The 23,687-nt window shown below is 37.3% G+C and overlaps 2 protein-coding genes across 2 annotated transcripts; one reads left to right on the forward strand and one right to left on the reverse strand.

Annotated features, from left to right (window-relative positions):
• Positions 1-4,056: 4,056 nt before the first annotated feature.
• On the reverse strand, positions 4,057-9,390 carry LOC128022823 (ubiquitin carboxyl-terminal hydrolase CYLD-like). The gene is made up of 13 exons (XM_052610605.1): positions 8,496-9,390; positions 7,623-7,749; positions 7,134-7,378; positions 6,872-7,034; positions 6,644-6,776; positions 6,448-6,555; positions 6,241-6,320; positions 6,055-6,121; positions 5,532-5,664; positions 5,294-5,402; positions 5,054-5,172; positions 4,706-4,910; positions 4,057-4,506 (listed from the first exon to the last, which is right to left on the reverse strand). Exons 1-13 carry the CDS (start codon positions 8,916-8,918, stop codon positions 4,310-4,312), a joined length of 2,109 nt encoding a protein of 702 aa, XP_052466565.1. The 5' UTR covers positions 8,919-9,390; the 3' UTR covers positions 4,057-4,309.
• A 7,881-nt stretch (positions 9,391-17,271) lies between these two features.
• LOC128022326 (protein snail homolog Sna-like) lies at positions 17,272-20,469 on the forward strand. The gene is made up of 3 exons (XM_052609736.1): positions 17,272-17,579; positions 17,938-18,438; positions 19,243-20,469. The coding sequence occupies exons 1-3, from the start codon at positions 17,504-17,506 to the stop codon at positions 19,425-19,427; spliced, it is 762 nt and encodes a 253-aa protein (XP_052465696.1). The 5' UTR covers positions 17,272-17,503; the 3' UTR covers positions 19,428-20,469.
• Positions 20,470-23,687: the final 3,218 nt, after the last annotated feature.

Genomic DNA, 23,687 nt, shown 5'->3' on the forward strand with positions numbered 1-23,687 from the left:
CACAGCGCCGCTCTGTGACGTCACCCCTATTTTTCCATGGGGGGGTTAAAGCCACGTGGTACCAGAGAAGAGAGGCTTGCTAAAAGTGTTATAAAGATAAATATAACCATCATCAGCAATAATAATAATGCATTAGTAGCATTTGTATTAGCATTTGATCTTAAAGTCCCAGAGACAAACATTTTCATACATTGAGATGAGTTCACCTATTTAGAAGCTTACATGTGGTTCTTGTCATTTTAACAAATCAATTCTATTAGAAATATTTGTTTCAGTTTCTATAATGATATTTTGTGTGTGTGCTCACTAACAAGTAGGCCTACGCCTTGCTCCTCAATGCCCACATTTATCTTAAACCTGCAGTACAGGGCCGTGCACAGACCTTTTGAGGGGCATGTGCTGAAACTGAAAAAGGGCACCCCCCTCCCTTTTTTATATCAAGATTATTTAGTAAGCCTGCATAAAAGGAAGAAATGGTCACATCTTCATGACAACATCAATAACACAAAATAATAGTCTCAAAAGCTTTAGATTTATTCACGATTAATAACAACCATAATAATAATATTAGATAATTAGATAATATAGATAAACAGGGTTTTAAGGGCTTCTTTAACCCTAATTACAACATCAACCTTCTGTGAGCCATGTACCTGGCAAAATTTGACACTGTGGTGGACCAGGGATGTTGGTCTCTTGAAGGTCTCTTATTCACTACACTTTCCCTAAAATAAGCCAGCAATAAAAAAATAAATAAAAAGTGTGAAAACTACAGTTGCAGTGAAAAGCATTTCTGAAGGATCACGTGACACTGAAGAGAACTGAACTGGAGTAAAGATGCTGAAAATTCAGCTTTGATCACAAAAATAAAATCACATTTTAAAATATATTCAAATAGAAAACAGTTATTTAAAATTGTAAAAATATTACACAATATTACTGATTTTGCTGTATTTTGGATCAAATAAATGAACCCTTGGAATGAATCATGAATTACATTCTGCATGATAAAATATAACGATTTCACAGTGATCTTCTGTAATTTTTTTTTAGTTACTAACTTACTACATTACTGTAGTAAAACCATGTTTTACAACGTTTTATACATGTGAGGACGAGCGGAGAGTATACCATCACGTGATTAGCCTAAATGTTAATAAATTAAGTGTATCAGCAATCATAAATCATAGAAGAAATTTATTAGAAATATAGTTATGTAGGTGACGAGGATCACTCGTCGCTTTGTGTAAGTTCCAGTACGAAACTGCGCGGGGGCGCACCTGTTATGATTTTCCGATGGTAAAAACATTTCATCTAATGTTACAGGTTACAAACTAGTTTTGTAGCTATATAGACGGAGCGCTCAGTTTTTCCTGTGGTAAAATGCATTTGGCCAAAATAGCATTTTATAAAAGATGAAATGCAACTGTATGCACAGGCTATTTAAGTGTTGGCTATGACTAGATGGCAAATGCTAGCCCTCTCTCTCAGGCGACGTCCCACATGTCTCAGTCAGTGAGTCAGTCAGACATCAAATAAATAAAATATGAGCCTTTATAGTAGGGGTGTAACGGTTCACAAAATTCACGGTTCGGTTCGATACGATACACTGATGTCACGGTTCGGTTCGGTTCGGTTCGATACGTTTTAGATACAGCAAAATGTAAAAACATCTCAACTTTTCAGAATGCCGCAAGCGCACCGCGGGTCATGTGACAAGAACTAACCAATCAGCTTCATCCTTTCCCGTAACAACGTTGAGAGCTCAGCCAAGATGAAGGATCAGCTGATCATAGTTGTATATGGATTGCAATTTTGAAATAAATTTAGTAGCAGAGCTACTGCAAGCGATTTTTAGAGCTGCAAATCCATTTATCCTTCGCTGAAATTTCCGCGTCTCATGGAGAGAGCACGTCATTGTTGCTTAGCAAAGACAGACGCCTCATGAGCGCTTCTGCCCAAGCGCTTTGGAAAGGAGGAGAAAGACGCGCTTAGCGTTTTCCATGCGTTTTTAGGCACGATATGTGAACGGCCCCTAAGGCGCTCGCTCACTCAGCACGCGCTGAAGGCTCGTTGCAAAATGTCGAATGCCTTTAACAGACCAGAAATATAAGATCCTAAAATAACCAACAGGTCTGGTGTTTGGGTTGGATTCCCTGTAAGCTATAGTTTCTAAATGCTGCAGGGATAGTTTGCTGCGTGCATGTTTCTCCTTTTTTTCGTCTTTTCCCAGATAGTACTGACGCATATATCCCAGATATTCCCGCTGGTGTTTTTTTTTTTTATTCCCGCTGGTGTACCCTGTCATGTTGCAGATGCGACATACCGTTGTTTTTTTTATCCACCACTCTCTTGCCATCACCATTATAGCTTAAAGGGAATCCAAAGTGCACCCAAACACCAGACCTGTTGGTTACTGGAGGATCTTCTTTTTCTAGTCTGTTAAACGCATTGGCCATTTTGCAACGAGCCTTCAGCGCGTACTGAGTGAGCGAGCGCCTGCTGAGTAGCCTAACATAAACATATAAGATGGTGTTTTTTTCTTCTTCGGGAGTGTCAGGGGCGTTGCCTGTTACGTTGTTTGGGTTATTGGGCTACCTTGTTGAACGCATATCATTATATTTCTCTCTCTCTCTTTTTTTTTTTTTTTCAAATATAATTAATTACTCCAACGAACCGTTCGGTATACATAATGCGTACCGAACCGAAAGCGTCGTACCGAACGGTTCAATACGAATACGCGTATCGTTACACCCCTACTTTATAGATATAGTGTTTAGTAGTACTTATTAAAACAACAAGATATGTATTTACCCTTCGCAAAACTTTGTTCAGCTCAGCTGTTGTCTACTGTGCGGCTGCTGTGGAACTTCAGTTGATTTAATGAATATAGAGGGGGCGGAGTTATCAGCTTACTGACAGCTTGAGGATCGAATAAGATTTACACAAGCTCGTTTTAAGAACTTTCTTTGCTAAATATTTGTAAAACAGACAGACAGACGTAAAGGGTGACCAGTAGCATTGATAAAAAAAAAAAAAAAAAAAAACACCACCGGAGTGTAAGGGCAAAAAGGGCATGTGCTCTGCACAGGTTGAGCCCTACCTGTGCACGTGCCTGAGTGCAGTAGGCCTATCTCTGTCTGGACAACAGATGTACAAAGGCGGAAACTGTTTAGCAGCCACATGTTATATATGATCTTTGTGTCTTTACTGCCTGATAAACGTATAAAACATGATTCACAGTTTACAGTTTAAAGGTCAGTGACCAGGAACTGCCATAGGATTTTTGCTAACAACACTGTATTATCATTTATTCGTTTACCAAACATTTATTTAAACATAAACCAATTGCTTTGTGCATTATCTACACTCATATATGACCTATCAGTGAAATATTATTTCCTGGTTTATGTTTAGAAACAACATTTTAATTTTACTATATTAATATAATATAATTATTATAAAGCATGTATAATGTAATATAAAAGCTTGTTTCACTTGTTTGGCAAATCGTGTCAACCAATTCACTGAAAAGAACCGATTCAAAAGAACCATTCGTTTGAGAATCAGAACTCACAGTTTAGAACATTGTAATCGAGTCAAGTTCGTTTTTGAAGAGTCAGTGCTCATGTTTCCATTAGAGGGCAGCAGGGCACCAACGCCATGCTTCTCTTCAGTTAGGCCTCACAAAACATTTAAACCCACCATTAAAAAAAAAATTAACATTTTTTTTTTTTTAATTCGACATCATAGTTTCATTCATAATATTTTCTAATTAATCCGTAACACATTTTTTTTAGGTAATTTGTTTCTGTTGTACTTAGTCTGTACTTTTAAAAATTGACGTATAGAAATATGACTAAAAGAGAGAAAGAGCAGTAAGAGTTCAAACTCTTAAATCAACTACGATTTAAATGAAGCTTTATCATTAAGACAGACTAATGAAATTGGTACAGCATATATATTTAATACAAATATAAACATCCTACAAATCAAATAGCATATAGGCTACTAATGCTTACAAACAAACTTACCTGAATAATCTAAGCTATGGATTATGTGATCAAAAATCATACTGAACGTACTACAAAAGAAATAATACTGAACATACTAAACTATCAAAATAAATGAAACTGTCGCTTCTGTATAAATGTATAGTTCCACCTGATAAAGTGTCTTAACGTACATCAGCCCTTTTACATATAAATACAGTTTTATTAGAAATCACAAAAGAACAATCTGAGTAAGTAAAACATCAGTGTAACTCCTGTGTCAACTCTAATGATGTAATAACACAAGAGATAATGTCTTAACACATCACAAATGTCTCTGCTAGCTCTGTTCTCTGATATAGACACATGTATGAATCACACAGCAGTCGGCGCACCAGCTCACTGCACTGACTCACATCTGCTTTGGATATTTCCTCTTCAGATTGGGAAAAGAAGTCTCCGACCTCAGGACAAGACCTGATCACGGGAACATTGTAGCCATTGTTATCATCACCTAAGGATAAAAAAATAAGATATTGAGGGAATAACTACATTTGAACACCCATTTTAGTGATAAAAAACATTTGATGGTTATAGAATCTATAATGGAGGGATTATAAAAGGATTTGTGAAACCTCAGTGGAGTAATCGCAAATTACGTAAATATACAGATTACATTTAAATATGTTGGAGATTTAACATATTTGACATACCGCATCGGTCAGCCATGCTGTCGAAAAAGATCCAGGACCGTTGGTTAGGCCCATATTTAACAAAAGACACATAATGGCTGGTGTCTATACAGAGGACTGCAAACAGCTGCATCTGGTGCCTCTGTATAGGTGCATCTTCAGGAAGATGATCTGGAACTGTAAGTTTGTGAGGTGTATGTTCCTTTCGGGAGGGATGAATGTGAACCTGTAGAAAAGAGTAAAAATATTTGGGTTTGACTGTGGGTGAAGGCATATGGATGAAAAAATAAAAACATGTAAAATGCATTGCATCACAGAACTGTAGAAATTTAAAGTAGATAAATAAGTTTTTAGTATAAGGTGCACTACCTGTGTGTTGCAGGTGGAGCAATATTGCTTAATTTTGCCTGGTTGGAGCTTATGGTCCGTCAGGCACTGGACACACTCATATTCTGCAAGATGACCACACAGAAAACATTCCTTGGGAGCTGCCGGAGAAATCAGGAGAAGCGTCAGAGATATTGCATCTGAAACTCTCCAATATCTGCTTTCACAAAACAAATATTATCAGGAGCAGATTTCATTTAGAAATATACTTGTTAAACTCACAGCAATTCAAGATGTCTGTGATGTCCAGCTCTGTCGAGGGAATGATTTTAGGGAACATCTTGAACTTCTTTCCAAACCGTGGCATCTGAACTATAAGGCAAGATGGATTCTAAAATGAAATAAAAAAGGTTTGATTAATAATGCATACTTCTGTTTACATTGTATCTACGAAGTAGGAAACTATGAGACATAAACAATTGAATTTAAATCTAATTTACGCTATAATAAATTAACAAACCTCTTCAAACTTTAGATTGCTTGACACGAAAGACATCTCAAGCAGCTGCTGAACTGAAGGCACAGCTCGCACCTGATTCTTCTCTACAATGATCTGATGCGTATAGGCGTCCTGTGCCGAGTCTCCATGTGACCTAAAAAAACCCACATACAGGTGTTAAGATATTCAGTTTAAGCTTGTTTGCACAGAATGTACACCAAGTTTTGGTTAAAAAACCTTTGGGTCAGTAACATTAATAAAATTTTTTTTAAGGTTTCTTATATTCACCAAGGCTGCATTTGTTTGATCAAAAATATAGTTATATAATATGTTAAATATGTTATTATGTTACTTTTTAAATAGCCAATTTAATGTTTTTTAAAATGTAATTTAAATCTGTTACAGCAACGCTCGAAAGCAGGCATTACTCAGTCTTTAGTGTCACTTGATCCTTCAGAAATCATTCTAATATGCTGATTTGGTGTATATCATAAGATTACATAACATAATAAAATATAAAATAAGCAGTGCAACTGAAACAAACCTGATTTTGAGCAATGGTTCTATGTGTAAAACATGCTTTAGTAGTAGGGTGATGAACTCCTCTGGATCTTAAGGAAATAGCAGTAAAATGTTTTAGAGATCAGTGTAAGATTAGCTCTAAGCCATAGATGAAAATCTTGCAGCTCTACATCAAACAAGTAAATGGCTGCTCTGGGATAGTTAATACCTTTCTCCTCTGTAGCAAAAGATTTGCAGCCCAGCTGTTTACGAAACTTCATCACACTCTCTGCTGGAACAAAGCCTGATCTGTAGAGAGAGGCAGGGGTCATATGAGCACACTCATATGCTCAATTTACTCATTTACTCAAGCTCCACAAACACAGCTGTGCATTAGCTTTGTTACGTGACATTCCTATGTATTAAGAGCCTTTACCTGCGTAAACGGTTCACAATGTCCCATCTTAAAATGTGTGAAATGCCTTCCTCTGTATCTGCTGATCTGTTAAACATTCTGTTGAAAGCTGTGGATGATGTGAAGAGACTGTAAAAGCAGAGAGAGAGAAAAAAAGAAAATGCATCAAAACACATAAATGAAACATGAAATAACATTAGTTTCTTGAGATGTTTACCTAAAGAGAGTGGCATCTAGATAGCAGGAGTTGAAGTGACCTTGGATTCCCTTCATTCTGCCAACCAGACGAGACAAAACATCTTGCTCAGCAACAGGGGGAACATCTTCAGTTAAATCTTCCAGGAGTGTGACTAAGATGGAAAAAAATTAACAATAAAATAACAATCTTGAGGCCTTTAACATTGAGCATGTTTCTGTAAGCGGAGGAAAAAAAAAAAGGTCTCACCTGAGGGAGGTTCAACTGGTTTCGGGATCTCATTCGGGATGAACAGAAATCTGCTGTCTGGTTTGCAGTTTGTCAGAGGCACATACAAAGCTTTGCTTCCTTCACATGTGAAATACCGCTTTGTATCAAATGTCCCATCTGAACAAGTTGCCACCTCATTGTCCTGAAAGGGTTTGGTTATTATTTTGTATTATTTACAAGCATGAAACACCACATAATCAGCACATGCTTTGTACTGAGAGAGAAAAATGTCGCTGCTCACCAGTTCAAGTCCTGCCCAGCAATTTTTCTTTCCCTCTGGAACTCCAATCCATCTGATCACCCCATACACGGTCTGTCCATTCAAAGATATGACCTCTGCCATGGACCCCACCTCCAAAGAATAATGGGACAAGGCATGAATGGAGCTGGATACATCCGTGTTTAATAAGATACTTTGCTTTTCTGAATTGTGTGAGTTGAGACCTGCCATGGAATTGATGTGAGACACTGTTTTTTGTTTTAAACCTAAAAAGGGAAAACATGTAAATAATATTACTGCATGTATCACCTGACTTAATTACTGAAGTCATGTAAATGAAACCATTTAATCTTGGTATGAAGCATGCTAGATGCTATGAATTCTTTAGAGACTGACGACACAGTTTTTCCAGTTTAAGATAACAATCTTTTTCGCAGTCTAGTTGTAGGATCTCTTAATATCCAGGACTGTTCAACTATGTTTTAAGGGCTAAAAAGATGATTAACTGACCCAAATCACCACTGTCTCTCAGCGGTTGCCTGGTGTTTAAATGTGATGGAGCCACCTGGACAATGTCAGCTGCACTGAAGAAGGGAAGAGGGGCAGACTTCTTCGACAAAATATCACGCTCAGTCTCCTATGGAAAAAAATTCAACAGCATGTAAAGAGATCAAGTGGATTCTTTACATCATTAACATGATTATTTCCTTTGCATTCTGAGGATTTTGTCTATGTGGTCAAATGGTCAACACTTATGTCACAGTTCAAAAGTGCATGTTTAGATTATGTGGAAGTTAAGGATTTTCCATTACATTTACATTTACATTTCGGCATTTCGGCATTTAGCAGATGCTTTTATCCAAAGCAACTTACAGTGCATTCAGGCTAAACATTTATTTACCAGTATGCATCCTACACACAAGTAAACACAAAAAACATTTCCTCATATGAAAAATTCTTAATAAAAATGCTGTGTAAAATATATCTGAACCAATATATTTTAGTTTACAATTAATATTAGCATTCATGTTATTTTAGTAAAAAATTACTTAATAATAATATATATTGTGTTTGTGTGTGTGTGTGTGTGTGTGTGTGTTTGTGTGTGTTGAGCAGAAGAAAGAAATAAACACAGGTTTGGAACTTGAGTGTGTGCAGATGATGACAGAATTTTAATTTTCATTTAAATGTAATATATTTACATTTATTTAGATCTACATTTATTCATTTAGCAGACGCTTTATGTAAATGCAAATGTAATGTAATATATATTCTATTTATTTTAAAATAACATGTATATAAAACAATCATAAAAGACTTTTATATATTTGTTTTCATGAATTAATGGGAAACAAATTGGCAGCTGAAGATGCATTTCCTCACCACTAAGTCCAGCTCAAATCCAAGCTTCTGCAAGACTCCTGGTTTGTCTTTCTTGCCTAATTGAATCACATTTTTGACGAGGCATGGCTGAAGGTCCTTCTTGTGTTTGACCACTACAAGATCATCCTGAGCAAGAGCACAGATTGCAGTGAAGAGCTGGATGTTGTACAGGAGCTCCAGCCGCCTGCTGGTAGGAGAAACGGACAGAAGTAGCTGAGCTTGATGGCGTGTGAGTGGGTATGTGTCCTGCTTCTTCACCATGCCACTGCTCCTGGCGCCGCCACCTCGTCCATAAACCATTCCTATGAGATCTCCTGCTGCTGTCTCCGCATCCGCGCGCCCAATAGACCCACGAGACAAGCCCTTCTTACTTCTCTTCACTACAATAAAGTAGCACTCCTGACCTTCCTCGTTCCGTTCCATGTTGAAGAGTGTTTGTTCAATGCAGTGCACGTTAAATGACAGCAAATGCCTTATGAACACAGAGGGAGTCAGTTATCTACTACTAGTCAGTTGTGATGTCATTCTGACATTCCAATGTTGACATGCAACAAAATCATGACACTTAAGATGCCCATCTGTGTTAGCAAGAAAATCGGTAATACAAAAAGCAATATCAAATTATTTTCAGTTTATTATATATAATTTTAATGATTTGAATACGTTTGCATTATGAGATTGAAAGATTATTTAATCAGTGCAGCTTATATTTTACATTACAGAAAACCCAACCAACAAATATTCAATTAAGTTAAAGACGTGTTTTGAGCACGTTCATGTCGCCATTTATCATATTCAAAAGTCTGAAATGTTAGTTCCTTATTCGTTTGCTTTTGTGTGCACACTTTTTGTCACATGTACTTTGGTTGAAAACACCTGACCTCAGATATCTGAGTGTCTGACTTCTTTAACTTGATGGACTTGTTTTGTAACTTGTTCTTAGCATTGTCAAATACTTTTGTTGAAATATTAAAGGCTAAGAATTCAAGCTCTTAGAGGTGAATGACACCATCCACACTTCCATATGCACTTAACTGAACTGAAAATGTAGGCAAAATAATATTTTAATTTGACTGAAAGAAAAGAACAAATCATAACCACAGCTGTGTAAAAAATTTATATATATATATATATATATATATATATATATATATATATATATGTAAAAATGGGTAAACTATGAGTTAACACAATAAAACAAGTCATGCATTTCATCTTCACCTGCTTCATGTGTTCAGATTGCTTTCTGTCAGCGTCAGATAAAACTACAGGGAACTTTCACAGAAAAAAAAACTCCCAAATAGCTATGGACACCACATGGCATATTTGAAATTTATCTTGCTGCTCGTCAGATCAGGTGATGTCTAAGTATGAAGATGTGTTAAAGGTGTTCACTACTTGCGTGATAGCATGTCCTATGAGATCTTTTGACAGATTTTTAATGTAAATGGTGAGGTTGACCAAGTATCCTTGATTCTGTTGACAAGACATAGCAAAACAGATTTTACTCAGATGGCAATAAATGTCCAGCTTCATGTGGATATAGTGTATACTGTTCCAACACCATCTTGGTCTGCCTTAAATTTATGTGACCTGTTAACATGAAAACACCTGCATTCTGTGAATCTGTGTGGTTTATGCTGAAGGGCTATGATGTCCTCAGTGAGAAAGAAAGAAAACAGAATAACCAGTGAACTGCTAACATTCTCTCTGCTCTACTTGCCTTATATTAACTGAGGAAAGCAAGAGAAAGAACGTAAGGGGATAGTTCACCAAAATTAACATTCTCTTTTGATTGTTGGTAACCAAACACACTGTAAAAAAGTGATTTTTTTTTAAACTTGTTAATAAAGATAGCATCAGTTAACTAAATTTTACACACAAATACTATTTTGTCTTTTTACTTCAAAATGTCACGTTTAATTCAATAAGCTACTTGAAGTTTCATTTTTATTTATATTACCTAAATACATAAGTAAATTTAAATGGAACTGCCTAGGTAGAAATTAAAGTTAAAACTCATAAGTATATTTTACTTGGAACCATTCGTTATGTTTACAAAGATTCTTTAAGATCGATGCCTATAGCATCTTTGGTTTCCAAAATTCTTCAAAATATCTTCATTTGTGTTCAAGAAACTCAAGCAAGTTTGGAACAACTTAAGCGTAAGTAAATTATGACAAAATCTTTGAGAGGAACCATCAATTTAAAAAAAGTGGGGAAAAAAAGAAAGTGAATTGGAATTTGTGCTCTGCATTTAATCCATCCAAGAGCACACACACACAGCAGTGAATGGTGAACAAACGCACACACACACACACACACACACACACACACACACACACCTGGAGCAGAAACTTTTGAAACTGAACAGAAATCAGAACAAATAGTTAACAATTTATGACATTTTGTAAGCCACAGATGAATTAAAATAATAATAATATTAAACAACAATAAATGTCAAAAATTAACTAGAATATTTTATATATACTATCCACCTTATTTTTAACATAAGAGCAGCCATGATAACTTGAATGGCTTTAGGTGTCACTTGTGTCCAGTTATTTTCCTTGTACAAAAATAGTCTATTTTGCTGCTTGATACTGCAAACTGGTAATTATTAGCATATTATTTCAAATAATAATCATAATCATAGACACACTGGTTTTCAGGGCAAATAGTTTTACCGTTTACTGCACTTTATTTTTCTTCTATTTATTTCCTTAATACAGCTAATGACTTGGAAGTCTTGCACATTCAAAGAAAATAGCTTACTTCTGTGTTGCAAATAGTGGACAATGCTTCATTTTAAAAGATTGTTCAGCTGACAAAAATAAATAAAACAATCAGTAGACAAAAAGCCCACAAAGCAGTTATCATTTAAGACTGTGATACCACTGGAAGACAGTCATGCCTCATTGACCAAAGGAAAGAAGACAAGGGCTACTTTCATGACTAGACCACACACACTAGGCGAACCCATACTCCCCCTCGTGGTTTTAATGGTGCACTGCATGACAAAGAGACATGCCTTGTGCAAAAACGTAACATATATGCCTATATTGAGTAAAACAGCCCAGTTTTTTATGAATAAACCACAGTCAGGTTAGCAAGTATCTGTCTTAACCCTTTGCTTTAAAGTTTTCAACACAATAAATGGATTTCCGTATATAAAATATCAAACTAAAATGAATTCAGCACAGTTTCTAAATAAGCTTAAATGTACAATGAAAGAAAACGGGAAAATTCAGAAGTCCTTCACTTCATTTTATTGCTGCATGACAGTCTAGTACAGTAATACTTTCTAATGGCCAACATTGTTTTAGAAGCCATAATTTTAGCTGCCACTGGATTTATTGTACACTACATTGTAAATCAAAAAAGTTCAAGCTTCATATCAAGCTTTCATTTTGAACCAAGGTACTTGCATGCTTGTTGACTCTTTCTGTATCTTAGTGACTAAAGTTGCGACGACTAGGCTGGTGGAGGAACACGCGATGTATGCGAGAGTAGTGTTGAGGAAGACGCTGGCGGATGTGGTTCTGGCGCTGAATGCAATTGCGGCTGAGATTGTGGCGGCTGGACCGAGCCTGAGCCCGCTGTATCCGGCCCACCTGTGTCACTTTGACCAGAGCCCCAGCCTGAGAAACCAACCGCTGAGATACTCGAACACTGCCTCGAGCAACAGGGACTTCTGGTTCATTGATGCTTTAGAAACAGAACAAAACACTTCTTTAAATCAATCAATCAATCCAATACTGACTTGTCAGAGTCAACATTTTTGCAACTTCTCAGTATGAATAAAGTTATACAGACTGCGACCTCTGAACAGGTGTATTGGTTTTACCTTGCATCACTGACCAAGCTGGTAGCACATTTCTCAGTGCTTGACAGGTTTCCTATCGACTTGAACTGCACCTCACTGGGTTCAGAGGATGTCTCTCCATTATATTCTGTAATATAGTAATATATTCTGATTATATTACTTACAGCCCCTAAATTATCTGCACTGTATTTTAACCCAATAAAGCATACTGTATAGCATATCAGCGGCTGCAAAAATTGCACATTTTGCTCAGTTTGGGCCTCTGAGTAAAATTAAGAAGTTTTTCCTCCTTAAGTAAGCTCCACATACTCTTATAGTATATGTTCAATCCAATATAATGCTCTTCTGATTAGTATTTCATATTTCAGTCTTTGCAGGGTTTTCATATCAGTTGTACTCTGTACTCACCAGCTGCACTGACCAGGAGCCAGCCCTCCTCATCCGCTTCTGGAGGCCCTGGTTTTGGTACAGTTGGTTCCTGAGTCGGTTTGTTCACGTTTCCAAAGAGCAGGTTTGTGAGCCGTTGAAACATTGTTATAAATTAAATGTGCTTATTCTGAATAATTGGTGGTGAACTCCAATGCCTGGTACACGAGTCTCACACTTCTTCACTATGGCAGACGTTATGAGCAGATCTCCGCAGTATGACTTCAGCCAGACCTTGGGTAGAGGACAAATATATTATATATATATAATAATATATATATATAATAAATCTGAACATTATATGATGCAGTGCCTGATTTGAATTATACCCACTAAACAAGACTTGAATTAAAACCAAGCTAAAAGCTATTTTAGGCTCATATCTCATATTGAGGCCACTCTTCCATAAAGTACTCCTATGTCAGGCTTCAATATTTTTTTTTTTAGGCTCAGCAACCATAAAGTAGTGATGAATAAACTAGAAAAGACAAGCTTCCAAATACCAAGGCGTTTCACCCATCCATGCACAGTTAGAAATTTAAAACAAAAATTCAATATGCTTCTTTAGTTAAAGATATGTTCGATATGTGACTTTCATTTAAAACCTATATCTGGTGATATTTGTTCATATGGCAACAAAGATGGATGAACTGAATTTTGGGAGTGCATTGTTGGACCCCAGCTCCATTGTTGGCGTCCATCTGTCGTCCCCCAGCTGGAGGGTGTGCCGTTAAAACAATACATTCATTTTCTCTGAAAACACAGCATCTGCATCATGTGGAAATGGTTTAATTTCGATGGTTTTTATGCAGTTTTTATTTAGTAGTAGCATATCAAATAACTGTTTATGGAGGATTTTTGGGGGTAGCTGTTTTGCTCCCTCTCTTTGAACACTAATCATTTAGAAAGACATGTCGAGGAAAACACAAGGGCCACTGATTTATCCATTTGTGCAAAGCTATCAATACACACTAAAACTAATTATTCTGTAAAGGAAATGTAAATGAAAAATTCTGTAAACATTACTAAAATATTTAATAAAGCTCATTCCGATTCTGATTAAGTAGCGTAAGCTTCGATTATTATTAAGAAATGAAATGTATGCATCTATACAAATGTCTATACATACATATTTACAAATAAAACAAATTTGGGAATATACAGATTTTCTCGCACAGTTTAAATAAAGAGTACAAATAAAACATACTACGTTACCTGCTTCTTTACAGAGCATTCGATTTTCCGACGTCTAAATAGTTTAAAAAAATCTTATTTATTTCGAGGTAGAGGTGCAGAATATATGCTGTTTTGTTTAGTTTCTTTTAGGTTTTGGAAATTGTTCCATGTAATTTATAACATCGCAGTAAATATCCCAACGAACAGCTGATATTAAAAACAAAAAAGCCCAGTGATTTAGACCCGCCCATATCTACAGGCTTGTCCAATAAGATTCATACACAAACTGATGGGTGGAGCCAGGATTCAAACTGGGCCTTTTATCCGGTTTTTTTTTTTTCATCTATGACCGACCTGGGAACAGTTTATAACACTATACTATAAAAGTCATTGGTCGACCGTTAGTCAAACTGATTCCTGTTCAGCCGTGAAGGAATGTAGATGGACATGTCGAGGGACGTAGTAACAAAATTTGAAAACCGCACAATCTGCCGCAGCAACTGGGTATGAAGGAGAGTTTTTAAAGGGATCGTTCCCTCAGAAATTAAAATTTGCCTTTAGTTCCAAACCAATATAGCTTGCTATCTTTCGTGGAACACTGTTGAATATTACAAGTTCAAGTTCCTTTATTTATACCCGAATGTAGATTTTGTTTGCAGTAGAGTCCTCATACAGATATATGAAACAGAGCACATATCACACATCATCAAAAACTACACACTTACTTGAACAGGTTTCGTTACTATTCGCTAACATTGTATGGAAAAGGTGCAATGAAAGTCAATAATGTCTCAAACATTCAGCATTACACCACAATGTTGCAACATCTTACAAAATCTGTCTGCGTTATTTAGCAAATGAGTCTTTATTCACTCTAAACACCACCTTCTCCACTATAATTTTGATAAGTACCTATAACTGTCCTACAGCTGACTTAATTAAAACAAACGCATCTATGGGTCACACTTGTGTTGTTCGGGTCAAAAGTGACAACACCTGAAATGTAACTTTATTATATTTTCATTTAAATCAATGTCATATATTTTTTTATTTTGTGATTTGAGAGAATTTAATTAAACTAATTAATATTTATCTAATAATTATTATATTTTCCTCCATATAATACTTTTTTCTAATTCTTTTTTAATACATTTTTTTAATATTGGAGTTTTTCAGGTTAAAGCTGCAGTCCGTAAATTTAGCCTCTTTGTCGCCATCTATGTTTGAATACCTGGAATTGCAGTTCATTGTTTTGAGGTGTAGTACACAGAAAAAGAAAGTCAGTCACCGCACTTAATAATCAGATTCTAGCCTGTCTTGGAATATATGACCCCAATAAGAATTGACACCATGTATTGTCATATGAACAAGTAACAAGTCTGCCATGCTTTGCTCTGATCAACAGAGGAAAATTGCATTAAAATAAATCGCGCTACCAATGGTGATTTTATCTAACGTTTGATTAGCTCATATCACATCAAACCCTGCAAATTATTGTTGTACTTTATTCTTAAATTATTAATGTTAACATCATCGGCGTTGCTGAATATAGTGTGTATATAAGCATGTATATTTCAATTTCTGTAGAGTCTAATCTCTAATTGTCACATTATTTGCATTTCATATTTAGAAATTATTTTAACCCAAAAAGCAAACAATGTTCCCATCGAACTAGTCGTCTTTAAAATACAGATCTTGTGAAAACCCAGGCTATCTGTAATCAGAAACACATTTAAAATTGGAATTTAATTTAATTCAGATGTGTTTCATATGGTCTTTCTTGATTACAATCCGCAATCAAAATGATTTTTTAACATTTAATTATTCTAGCTGCTGTGGGAATAGGTTATAATTAAATGATCCGCCACCTGCAGGATTCTCACAGGGGATAGCCTAGTAGCCGGTGTTCTGTTTACAGACGTGACGTAAGGACGCAGTGCCACGCTCGAATTTCCCGCGAAAACCTTATCAAATTAGAAAACATTAGAAAACATTATTATGTTATGGCGATGTTTTCGCCTTAACATAATAATAACTGGTTATGTACATAACTGACTGGTTATGTACTTGCTCAAATATTAATTTTGGATAATGTTTACTTTTAAAATAAAGACAATGCCTTTAGTGGCATTAGTGCCATCTGGAGGGAGTAAAAAATCTGCAATTCCATGGTTTAGCCATTAGATTCAGATTTATATAAAATGCTTTTAAAATTCTCTAGTTGTTTCTTACTTTTATTATGTAGTGGATTTGGATATATATTTAGACAAGGTTTTTTTTAATGTTGTTTTGAAATCATCTTCGGAATCTTCGGAAGATACCCTGATTTTGAACACAGAGAAAGACATTTTGTTAAACATAACAAATTAACAGGAATGCTTTATCGGAGGTCAATCAATCTGATTTCAACCTCTTTGAGTCTTCTGGCTTACTTTTGCCACATTGTTAATTTACAGCCACCACTTCATTTGTGTGTGTTGTGTGTCTATGTGTGTTTTGTATTTTATACGGTTTAAGTCTAACCCCCATAGACAACAACCATAGACAGTGAAAGAAGGCAACAACTGACATTTTTCAATCCTGGAAAAGTTAAGCTTATAATAAGTCAAAAGTTATGTTTCTTTAAGTGACATGTGATAAGCATTTGATAAGCCTTCCAAACACTTAATAGCAGATTTCTGAGTTTAGTGCACTTTATCAAACATTGTGGAAAAATGCATTTAACGGACCTTTCATTACAGTGACAGACAGCGACTGTCCATCCAAACAGAAAAAAACACAAGGTGGCGCCATAATCAAAGTTGTACTTCACCCACCAAATTCATTCCAAGCTTGTCTTCACGTCATTTTAAAAGTGCACTTGTCAGCTTAATCAAAATTAGGCAGTAAAACACATCCAGAGCCCATGCATTTTGTTGTATGATATTTTATTTCCTTTACATTAAAACACAACTTGATGTCAGTGAACATTTCATTCTTAAACGCTGCATCTGGACAAACGAAATCCAGCATGTGTTTTGATAGGAAGTAGACTTGTGTGGATTTATGCGGCACACGCTGATTCGATTATCCTACATTGTGCAGACTCTGGGAATGGCAAACAGTTCCTTCACAAAAGCTTTCATTCAAATGGACAGTGATCTGGCTTTTTAAACACTTTGGCTTGGAACCATGAAGTAAACAATGAATTTAGAATGGCTGATTTACATGATCTTGATAGGCACGGATTTAACAATTAATTTATGTGTATAACCTGCGCGTAAGAGCGCTTTTGGAACATTCACACCTAGGCAGCAGTCAAGTGCTGGGTAATTAAATGAAACACTGACGACAGCGGTGGCTGTAGGCAGTTCTTTAGGGCGGGTCCAAGTGGAAGTATACCCACTTACTCTGTCAGACTATTTTAAATAAGTACAGACTCACTAATTGTAGTCCAGTTCAGATCAGTGTGTTCACGTTACGAGAACTGCGGATTGGCGAGGTCGTTACATTTAACGGACTATCCGAAGTGGAGTGATTTCAGCGAGATTTCCCCCCTGAAAATAACTGGACTGGGTTTGTTAAAACTTCAGAGTTCAACATGCCTCGGTCTTTCCTGGTAAAAAAGTATTTCACCAGCAAGAGGCCAAACTACAGCGAGTTGGAATGTCAGAACGGTGAGTTTGCGTCTGTTTTATCAAAATCGAATCGATCTAAATGTAAAGTGTTTTTCTAGAGTAAAACTTAAAAATAGACTGGTTGGCGTTTTCATCAAGCTTCGATAATTCGGACATCGTAATTACATATAAATACATATGTATAAAATTTGCAGTTTGGAATTTCGATTTAGACACTTTTTCTTCATTGGACCTGGTGTTTTTCTATTTTCTACTTGTGTCCTGTGTTTTTCATTGGCAGTCACTTATATTGTAAACTATCACGTCTAAAGAGTATATAGCAACATGTCTATTAAAGTCTATTATGGCTGTAAATACCATTAGGAATTTATTTGTATCTTTCTCTCTTACCCATCAGATACTTTGCTAGACAGATACCCACTAGCAGAACTTCCAGCAGTCACCAGTGACTTCCCAGTAACTTGCTTAACCACTGGACTGGTTTGGGACGTCAGCTTGCTACACGATCCCACATCCCCATCCACCCTTTCCCCTAGCCAGGGCCCGCTGGACCTCAGCTCCCCGTCTAGCGTCAGCTGCAGCAGCAGTGGGGAAGAAGATGAAGGACGCACGTCTGACCCACCGAGCCCTGATTCCTCAGACACCTACCATCCACAGCAGACCAACAGGCCGAGGCGCAGCAACAAGAACAGGGCAGGACAGAGAGAGGACAAGAGCGAGGCCACTGCCCCAGCCACTCGACCGGCCTTCTTTTGCAAGCACTGCCCCAAAGAATACAACAGTCTCGGTGCCCTGAAGATGCACATCCGCTCACACACACTACCTTGTGTCTGTCCCACCTGTGGAAAGGCCTTCTCGCGACCCTGGCTGTTAAGAGGACACATTCGCACACATACAGGTAATTCAAACTTGTTGTCTCACTTAAAGGATTATTTCATTAGTTACTAACACCATATTTGGTTCATGCATAAGTTTCATTATATAAATTTTTTTTAGCAGAGTAAATACTTAAAAATGTTAAGTTTTTTTCAAAATGATATTTATTGTAAGATTTTTTTGTTCTTTTTTTTTTTGCTTTATTAATTAAAGATGTAATGGAGTAAATATCTTCCAGTTTCCTTTAGAATTTTTTTCTTAAAAAAAAAAAAAAAAGAGTTCTATTGTTGCTTTGGAATTACAGGGGGGACACAATTTTTTCTATTGAATTTTTTTATATATATATATAATTTTTTTTATTTATTTATTTTTTTTTACATTTTTTTTTAAATACATTTTTAAAGAGTTCATAAAGTAAATATCTAAAAAAAACATTTGGAAGTCTCTCAAATGTTTCTTAATAATTTCATTAATGTAACAGCATTATCTTAGTGAGCTTGCCCTCAGTAGAACTGTTTTCATTGATCACTCATTGTGTTGACCTCAACAATGACACAATAGGACAATGTTATCAATCACTAGTGTGAGAGCAGAGATAAGCACAGATAAGTTGATCAAGAATGCTACGGATCACTTGTTATCATCCTTGCTGAGTAGCCACTTATTTTGTGTACTTTTGATTGATTCAATCAGTTTACCATGTGACTTTTAGCTATTGCACTAGTATTGTTTTTTAGCAAGGATATTTGCTTTTAAAAAGGACATTTTATGATTACAAAGTGCATGCATTTAACTGTAGTTTTATCTCTCTCTCTTTTCCCTACAGGTGAGCGTCCGTTCTCCTGCCCACACTGTAACCGTGCCTTCGCGGACCGTTCTAACCTGCGTGCACACCTGCAGACCCATGCAGATGTGAAGAAATACCAGTGCAGCACCTGTTCTCGTACCTTCAGCCGCATGTCCTTGCTGCAGAAACACACTGCAGCCGGCTGTTGTCCCTCCACAGCCTGAGGGACAACTGAGGGAGGCGGGAGCCATTTGATTTTAATTCAGACACGGTGCCTTGTGAGATAATAATGACCGTGCGCTTCTCCTATCAACACCTTCACCTAGATGCAGTATGCGACAGGAGAAGGATGTGACATTTCAACTGACTTCTTAAACACAACTCTGTCAATACATTTCCAAATGCCACAGACATTTTGCCAAACTAAATTACTTCAAATGAAGGATTATGAATGTTTAAAGTATAATAGCTGTTCAGCTAGGAGTCCTGAACCAGGGACAACTGCTGTCAGGTTGGGGGTGGGCTCACATGTAGGGTATGTCTCTCAACATGACACACACACACACACGCAAACATAAGCACACAGACAGACAGCTGTTCTGTGGTGCGGAGGCAGTGTGCTAACAGGTGCCCTGGCCCTGAACGTCACATCTCTGCTAACAGGTGGCGTCTACAGAGTTCTCCAGAAACACACATGGAGAGAGTTGTGACGGACCAGTGTTGACCGTGTTGTTGGTTTTAACCTGCATGTGCAAGGTCCATCACTTGTTTTTACTGATGTTAGTTTTTTTCACCATGTTATTTTTGTTACTCTACTTTATCAGTTTTTGTTGTACATGGACTGAGTTTTAAAATGCACTCCAGTTTACCAAAGAGTATTGAAGTCCTGTCGTTTTGTATTATTAAAGCGAATGATTGGACCATTGAAACCAAAGCCATTCTACTTTTTGTAACTTCAAGAAGTTTTTTTTTTTTTTGTACCTCCGGTGTTTTTTCAAGTGATGAGATGCGACGTTTCTGTATTTTTTATCTGATGTGAAGAAAAGGACTTTCTCAGTAAATAGACTACAATGTTTTATCATATGCTGTCCACTATTCTTGTGGATGTATTGACCATTATATGTAACAATTTATTGATGCCACAAATTGTGCATGACATGCTTTCTTAAAATTGAATGAGTTCAGTGCAATTTTTTTTAAATATTTCATGTCTCTTGTTATTGGTCCAAATCAATTTCCAATAAAATAATTTAAGTTTATACAAAGGATTTGATTCATGCTCACTCATTTTGGATTTGGTATGGTTACTAAAAAATGGGAGGGGGGAGGGGGCTCACAAATGGATACTCTGCAGTGAATGGGTGCCATCAGAAGGAGACCGCACCCATTCACTGCAGAGGATCCATTGGTAAGCGAGTGATGCAATGCTAAATTTCTCCAAATTTGTTTGGATTAAAAAACAAACTCATCCACATCTTGGATGGCCTGGGGGTGGGCAAAGGTTCAGTAATTTGTGGAATATTTTTTTTTACAAAAGTTGGAATGTTGGAAACTTCATGCACTCAAAAGTAGCAGAGGAGGAGGGGCTACCAGACTCCTGTGTTGGATGATAAAATAATCATTTAAATTGATACACTAGATGGTTGAGTGCATAGTATGTAGTACGTCATTTGGGACACAACTTCAGTGTAGTCTGTTGGCACATACTATTTGAAGCTGTTGAAATGCATTATTAGGAAGAGCGGTGCTTCATTTCCCATGAATAGGAGTGACTCACTGGTTTGTAACTGTGATGTTTGCTAGGAGGCAGGTGAATGCATTATGACAGCACAGGGACAACTGCATGCACCTGCCCCACACACCTGTCAAACTGCACGAACACACACTCACTCACTCTCTCTGCAAACAAAACGGTTTATCCAGAACGGTCTCCCGGCCTGCTTATGCATACGGATGTGTGTTGATCTTTATGGGTATGCTCAGATCTGTTTTTATATACAAGACATAAAGATGTCATTGTGACCTGATGCCGTTTTAGTCATCTGAGCGTTCTGTGTTCATTCAAACTGTAACTTTGCCTCTGGAGGAATTGCTGCAAGGCAAACTGTTGGAATGTCTTACATAAATATTTTCATGTTGGAAGCTTTGCATCTGAGCGTTGGAAGAGTTGCGTGTGTATGCTGCATTGATGTAAAGCGGGTCTATCTGCTGACCTCTAAACCTGGCCTGTGTAACTAATGCCTCAATAATCATACCGAACTAGGATCTAAACTCTGCTATGGAATCTGGTTTCCAGCTTTCACTAATAATGACTTTATATCTCATGATGGGACTTTGTTTCTAAAAATTGCAAATTTTCACCTCACATTATGACTTTGAATCTGACATTGATTTTGTATCACCATTGTGAGCTTTTATCCCACAATGGGGCTTAATTTCTCAAAATGCAGATTTATGTCTCACCATTGCAACTTTAATTCTCACACGACTTATCACACAATGTTATTATTTATCACACAATAAGATTTACTTTATACAATTGCAAGTTTATACCTCGCATTGTGACTTTATATTTCAAATCTTCAACCTTTTATCTCACAGTGTCTCGTTAATTGTGACTGTTTATTGTAATCATGACTTTTGCAACTTTATATCTAGGTGTTTTTTTTTCATAATTACAACTTTGATATCATGGTTTGTTTTTGTATCTTGTAGTTGCAACTATTTTGTGCATAGTTACTTTATTTCGTAGTTTAAACTTTATCATCTCACAGCAACCTTTTCATTTTTTACTCTTGAGGTGGATACAGGCTTCCACTCTGTTGTCCACAACATAAAAATTTTAATGTGAAAAGCTAAAATGGATCCTCAAACAACACTTGTACTGTATGCCCCTCAAATGCTAGTATTGGAAAAGCAGGTCTGCATTAATCAGACTGAACGGTTGAATCCAGACAGTGAGTCAGCTGCTGTCAGGAGCAAGAGTGAGTTCTCATAGTAAGTTGAGCTGCGTATGTGGAGCATGAGACAAGTCCTTCCATGTGCTGTCCCAAATCGTCTGAAGGTATTAGTATAGTGAGCTTCTTCCTATTTAGTTACTCAACTACTCACAGACAAACTCAATCTCTGGAATGCATGTGTCAGGTGCTGACATGTAGTTTACGACAGTGAGGTGTAATCCTTCGGGGTGGTGGTGTGTGTGTGGGGGGGGTGTGTGTGTGTGGAAAGAATAGTAAAGCTTTACGTTTTGGTGATGTAATTGGGGTCAGTTTGTCTTGAGGTGCAGTGCAACAGTGGAAGGACACAATCCTCTAAAGGTTTTGGAAAACTAACAGGAGAACATCTGTATAAAATGGAAGGAGAACAGTTACATGTGGTCGATTTGTAACAAGCCCAGAGGGGAGGGAGAGGAGGCCTAATGAGATGACGTTATCAGAGTTGCTGCGAGAAACTTTAAAGAAGAAATTCCTGATAAAGCTCAAATCTGCTCTGTCAGCAGGTGAAAAGTCCACATGGTAGAATATCTGATGAATCAAACCTTATTCAAGCAACAACAAAAAAAAAGCACATTTCCAAACCTGGAAGGTTTATGGTGAGCCAACATGCCAGAGAGCAATGCACTGCCAGAGAGTTTGCTGTAATGCAACCCGCAGCCATTTTTAGTGCGTATTCTGTGCTAAGAAATGAAAACTAAATATGCACTCTCATATAGTCGTTCCCGAGGGATAATGAGACGTCTGGCTCTGAAATCGGAGAACTCCTTCCCCACTGTGCATTCCCAAGTGCCAGAATGTTCACTGTAATTTACCAAAAGTGGCTGCTGCTTCTGCCATAAAGCATGTGTTTAACATTCCAGCCCTTTTCTCAGGGCTCATGTGTGTCTCTTATACTCCCTCTCTTTCGCTCTTTCTCAACTTTGGATGGCTAAATTTGAGCACAAGTATGATGTGTCTTTGCCTTACTTCACATGAGGATCATCTCTCTGCCTCAGAGACACCCAAAGTCCCAGGCAGGAAATGGGAGTTTACATTGGCCTGACTTTGCAGGGAGAGAACAAGTGGGCTCAAGTGTTCAGTGACTGCAGTATGGCTGCAGTAGAGCCCCATCCCCCCATCTCAAGCTTCCCTCCCACGCCTGCTCTCCCACTCAGTCAGGGGGAGAGCGCTGCTAGGGCCTTGGCCAGGACTTGGGGCTCAGGGCCTGGGATACAGGAAGAAGCTGTCAGCCTCTTATAAACACGAGCGGTTCTGCACCCACGACAAAGTAGCGCCTGAGGGAATGCTCCAACGCCGCCATACTGTCTGTGTCAAACTGGCTGAATGCAAAAAGTCAAGCGTTTCTCACCACAGGTATTCTAAATTTCATTACAAGCATCTCTGCTGTTAGTACACCAGACCACTGTTATGTCTCCTGTGTCTGAAACCAAACACACTCACTGCCCAGTCAGTCAATAAATTATGAGACAGAGTTTAAGTATGATGGAA

The sequence above is a fragment of the Carassius gibelio genome, chromosome A11 (genome assembly GCF_023724105.1).
Source record: "Carassius gibelio isolate Cgi1373 ecotype wild population from Czech Republic chromosome A11, carGib1.2-hapl.c, whole genome shotgun sequence".
Lineage (NCBI taxonomy): Eukaryota > Metazoa > Chordata > Actinopteri > Cypriniformes > Cyprinidae > Carassius > Carassius gibelio.

Coding starts and splice junctions, on each gene's coding strand:
- LOC128022823 (XM_052610605.1), bottom strand. CDS start 8,918: ATGGAACGGAACGAGGAAGGTCAGGAGTGCTACTTTATTGTAGTGAAG. Junction 7,379..7,622: donor GAGAGACAGTGGTGATTTGG/GTCAGTTAATCA, acceptor TTCCCTTTTTAG/GTTTAAAACAAAAAACAGTG. Junction 6,777..6,871: donor ACCAGTTGAACCTCCCTCAG/GTGAGACCTTTT, acceptor TTTCCATCTTAG/TCACACTCCTGGAAGATTTA.
- LOC128022326 (XM_052609736.1), top strand. CDS start 17,504: ATGCCTCGGTCTTTCCTGGTAAAAAAGTATTTCACCAGCAAGAGGCCA. Junction 17,580..17,937: donor CGAGTTGGAATGTCAGAACG/GTGAGTTTGCGT, acceptor CTTACCCATCAG/ATACTTTGCTAGACAGATAC. Junction 18,439..19,242: donor ACACATTCGCACACATACAG/GTAATTCAAACT, acceptor TTTTCCCTACAG/GTGAGCGTCCGTTCTCCTGC.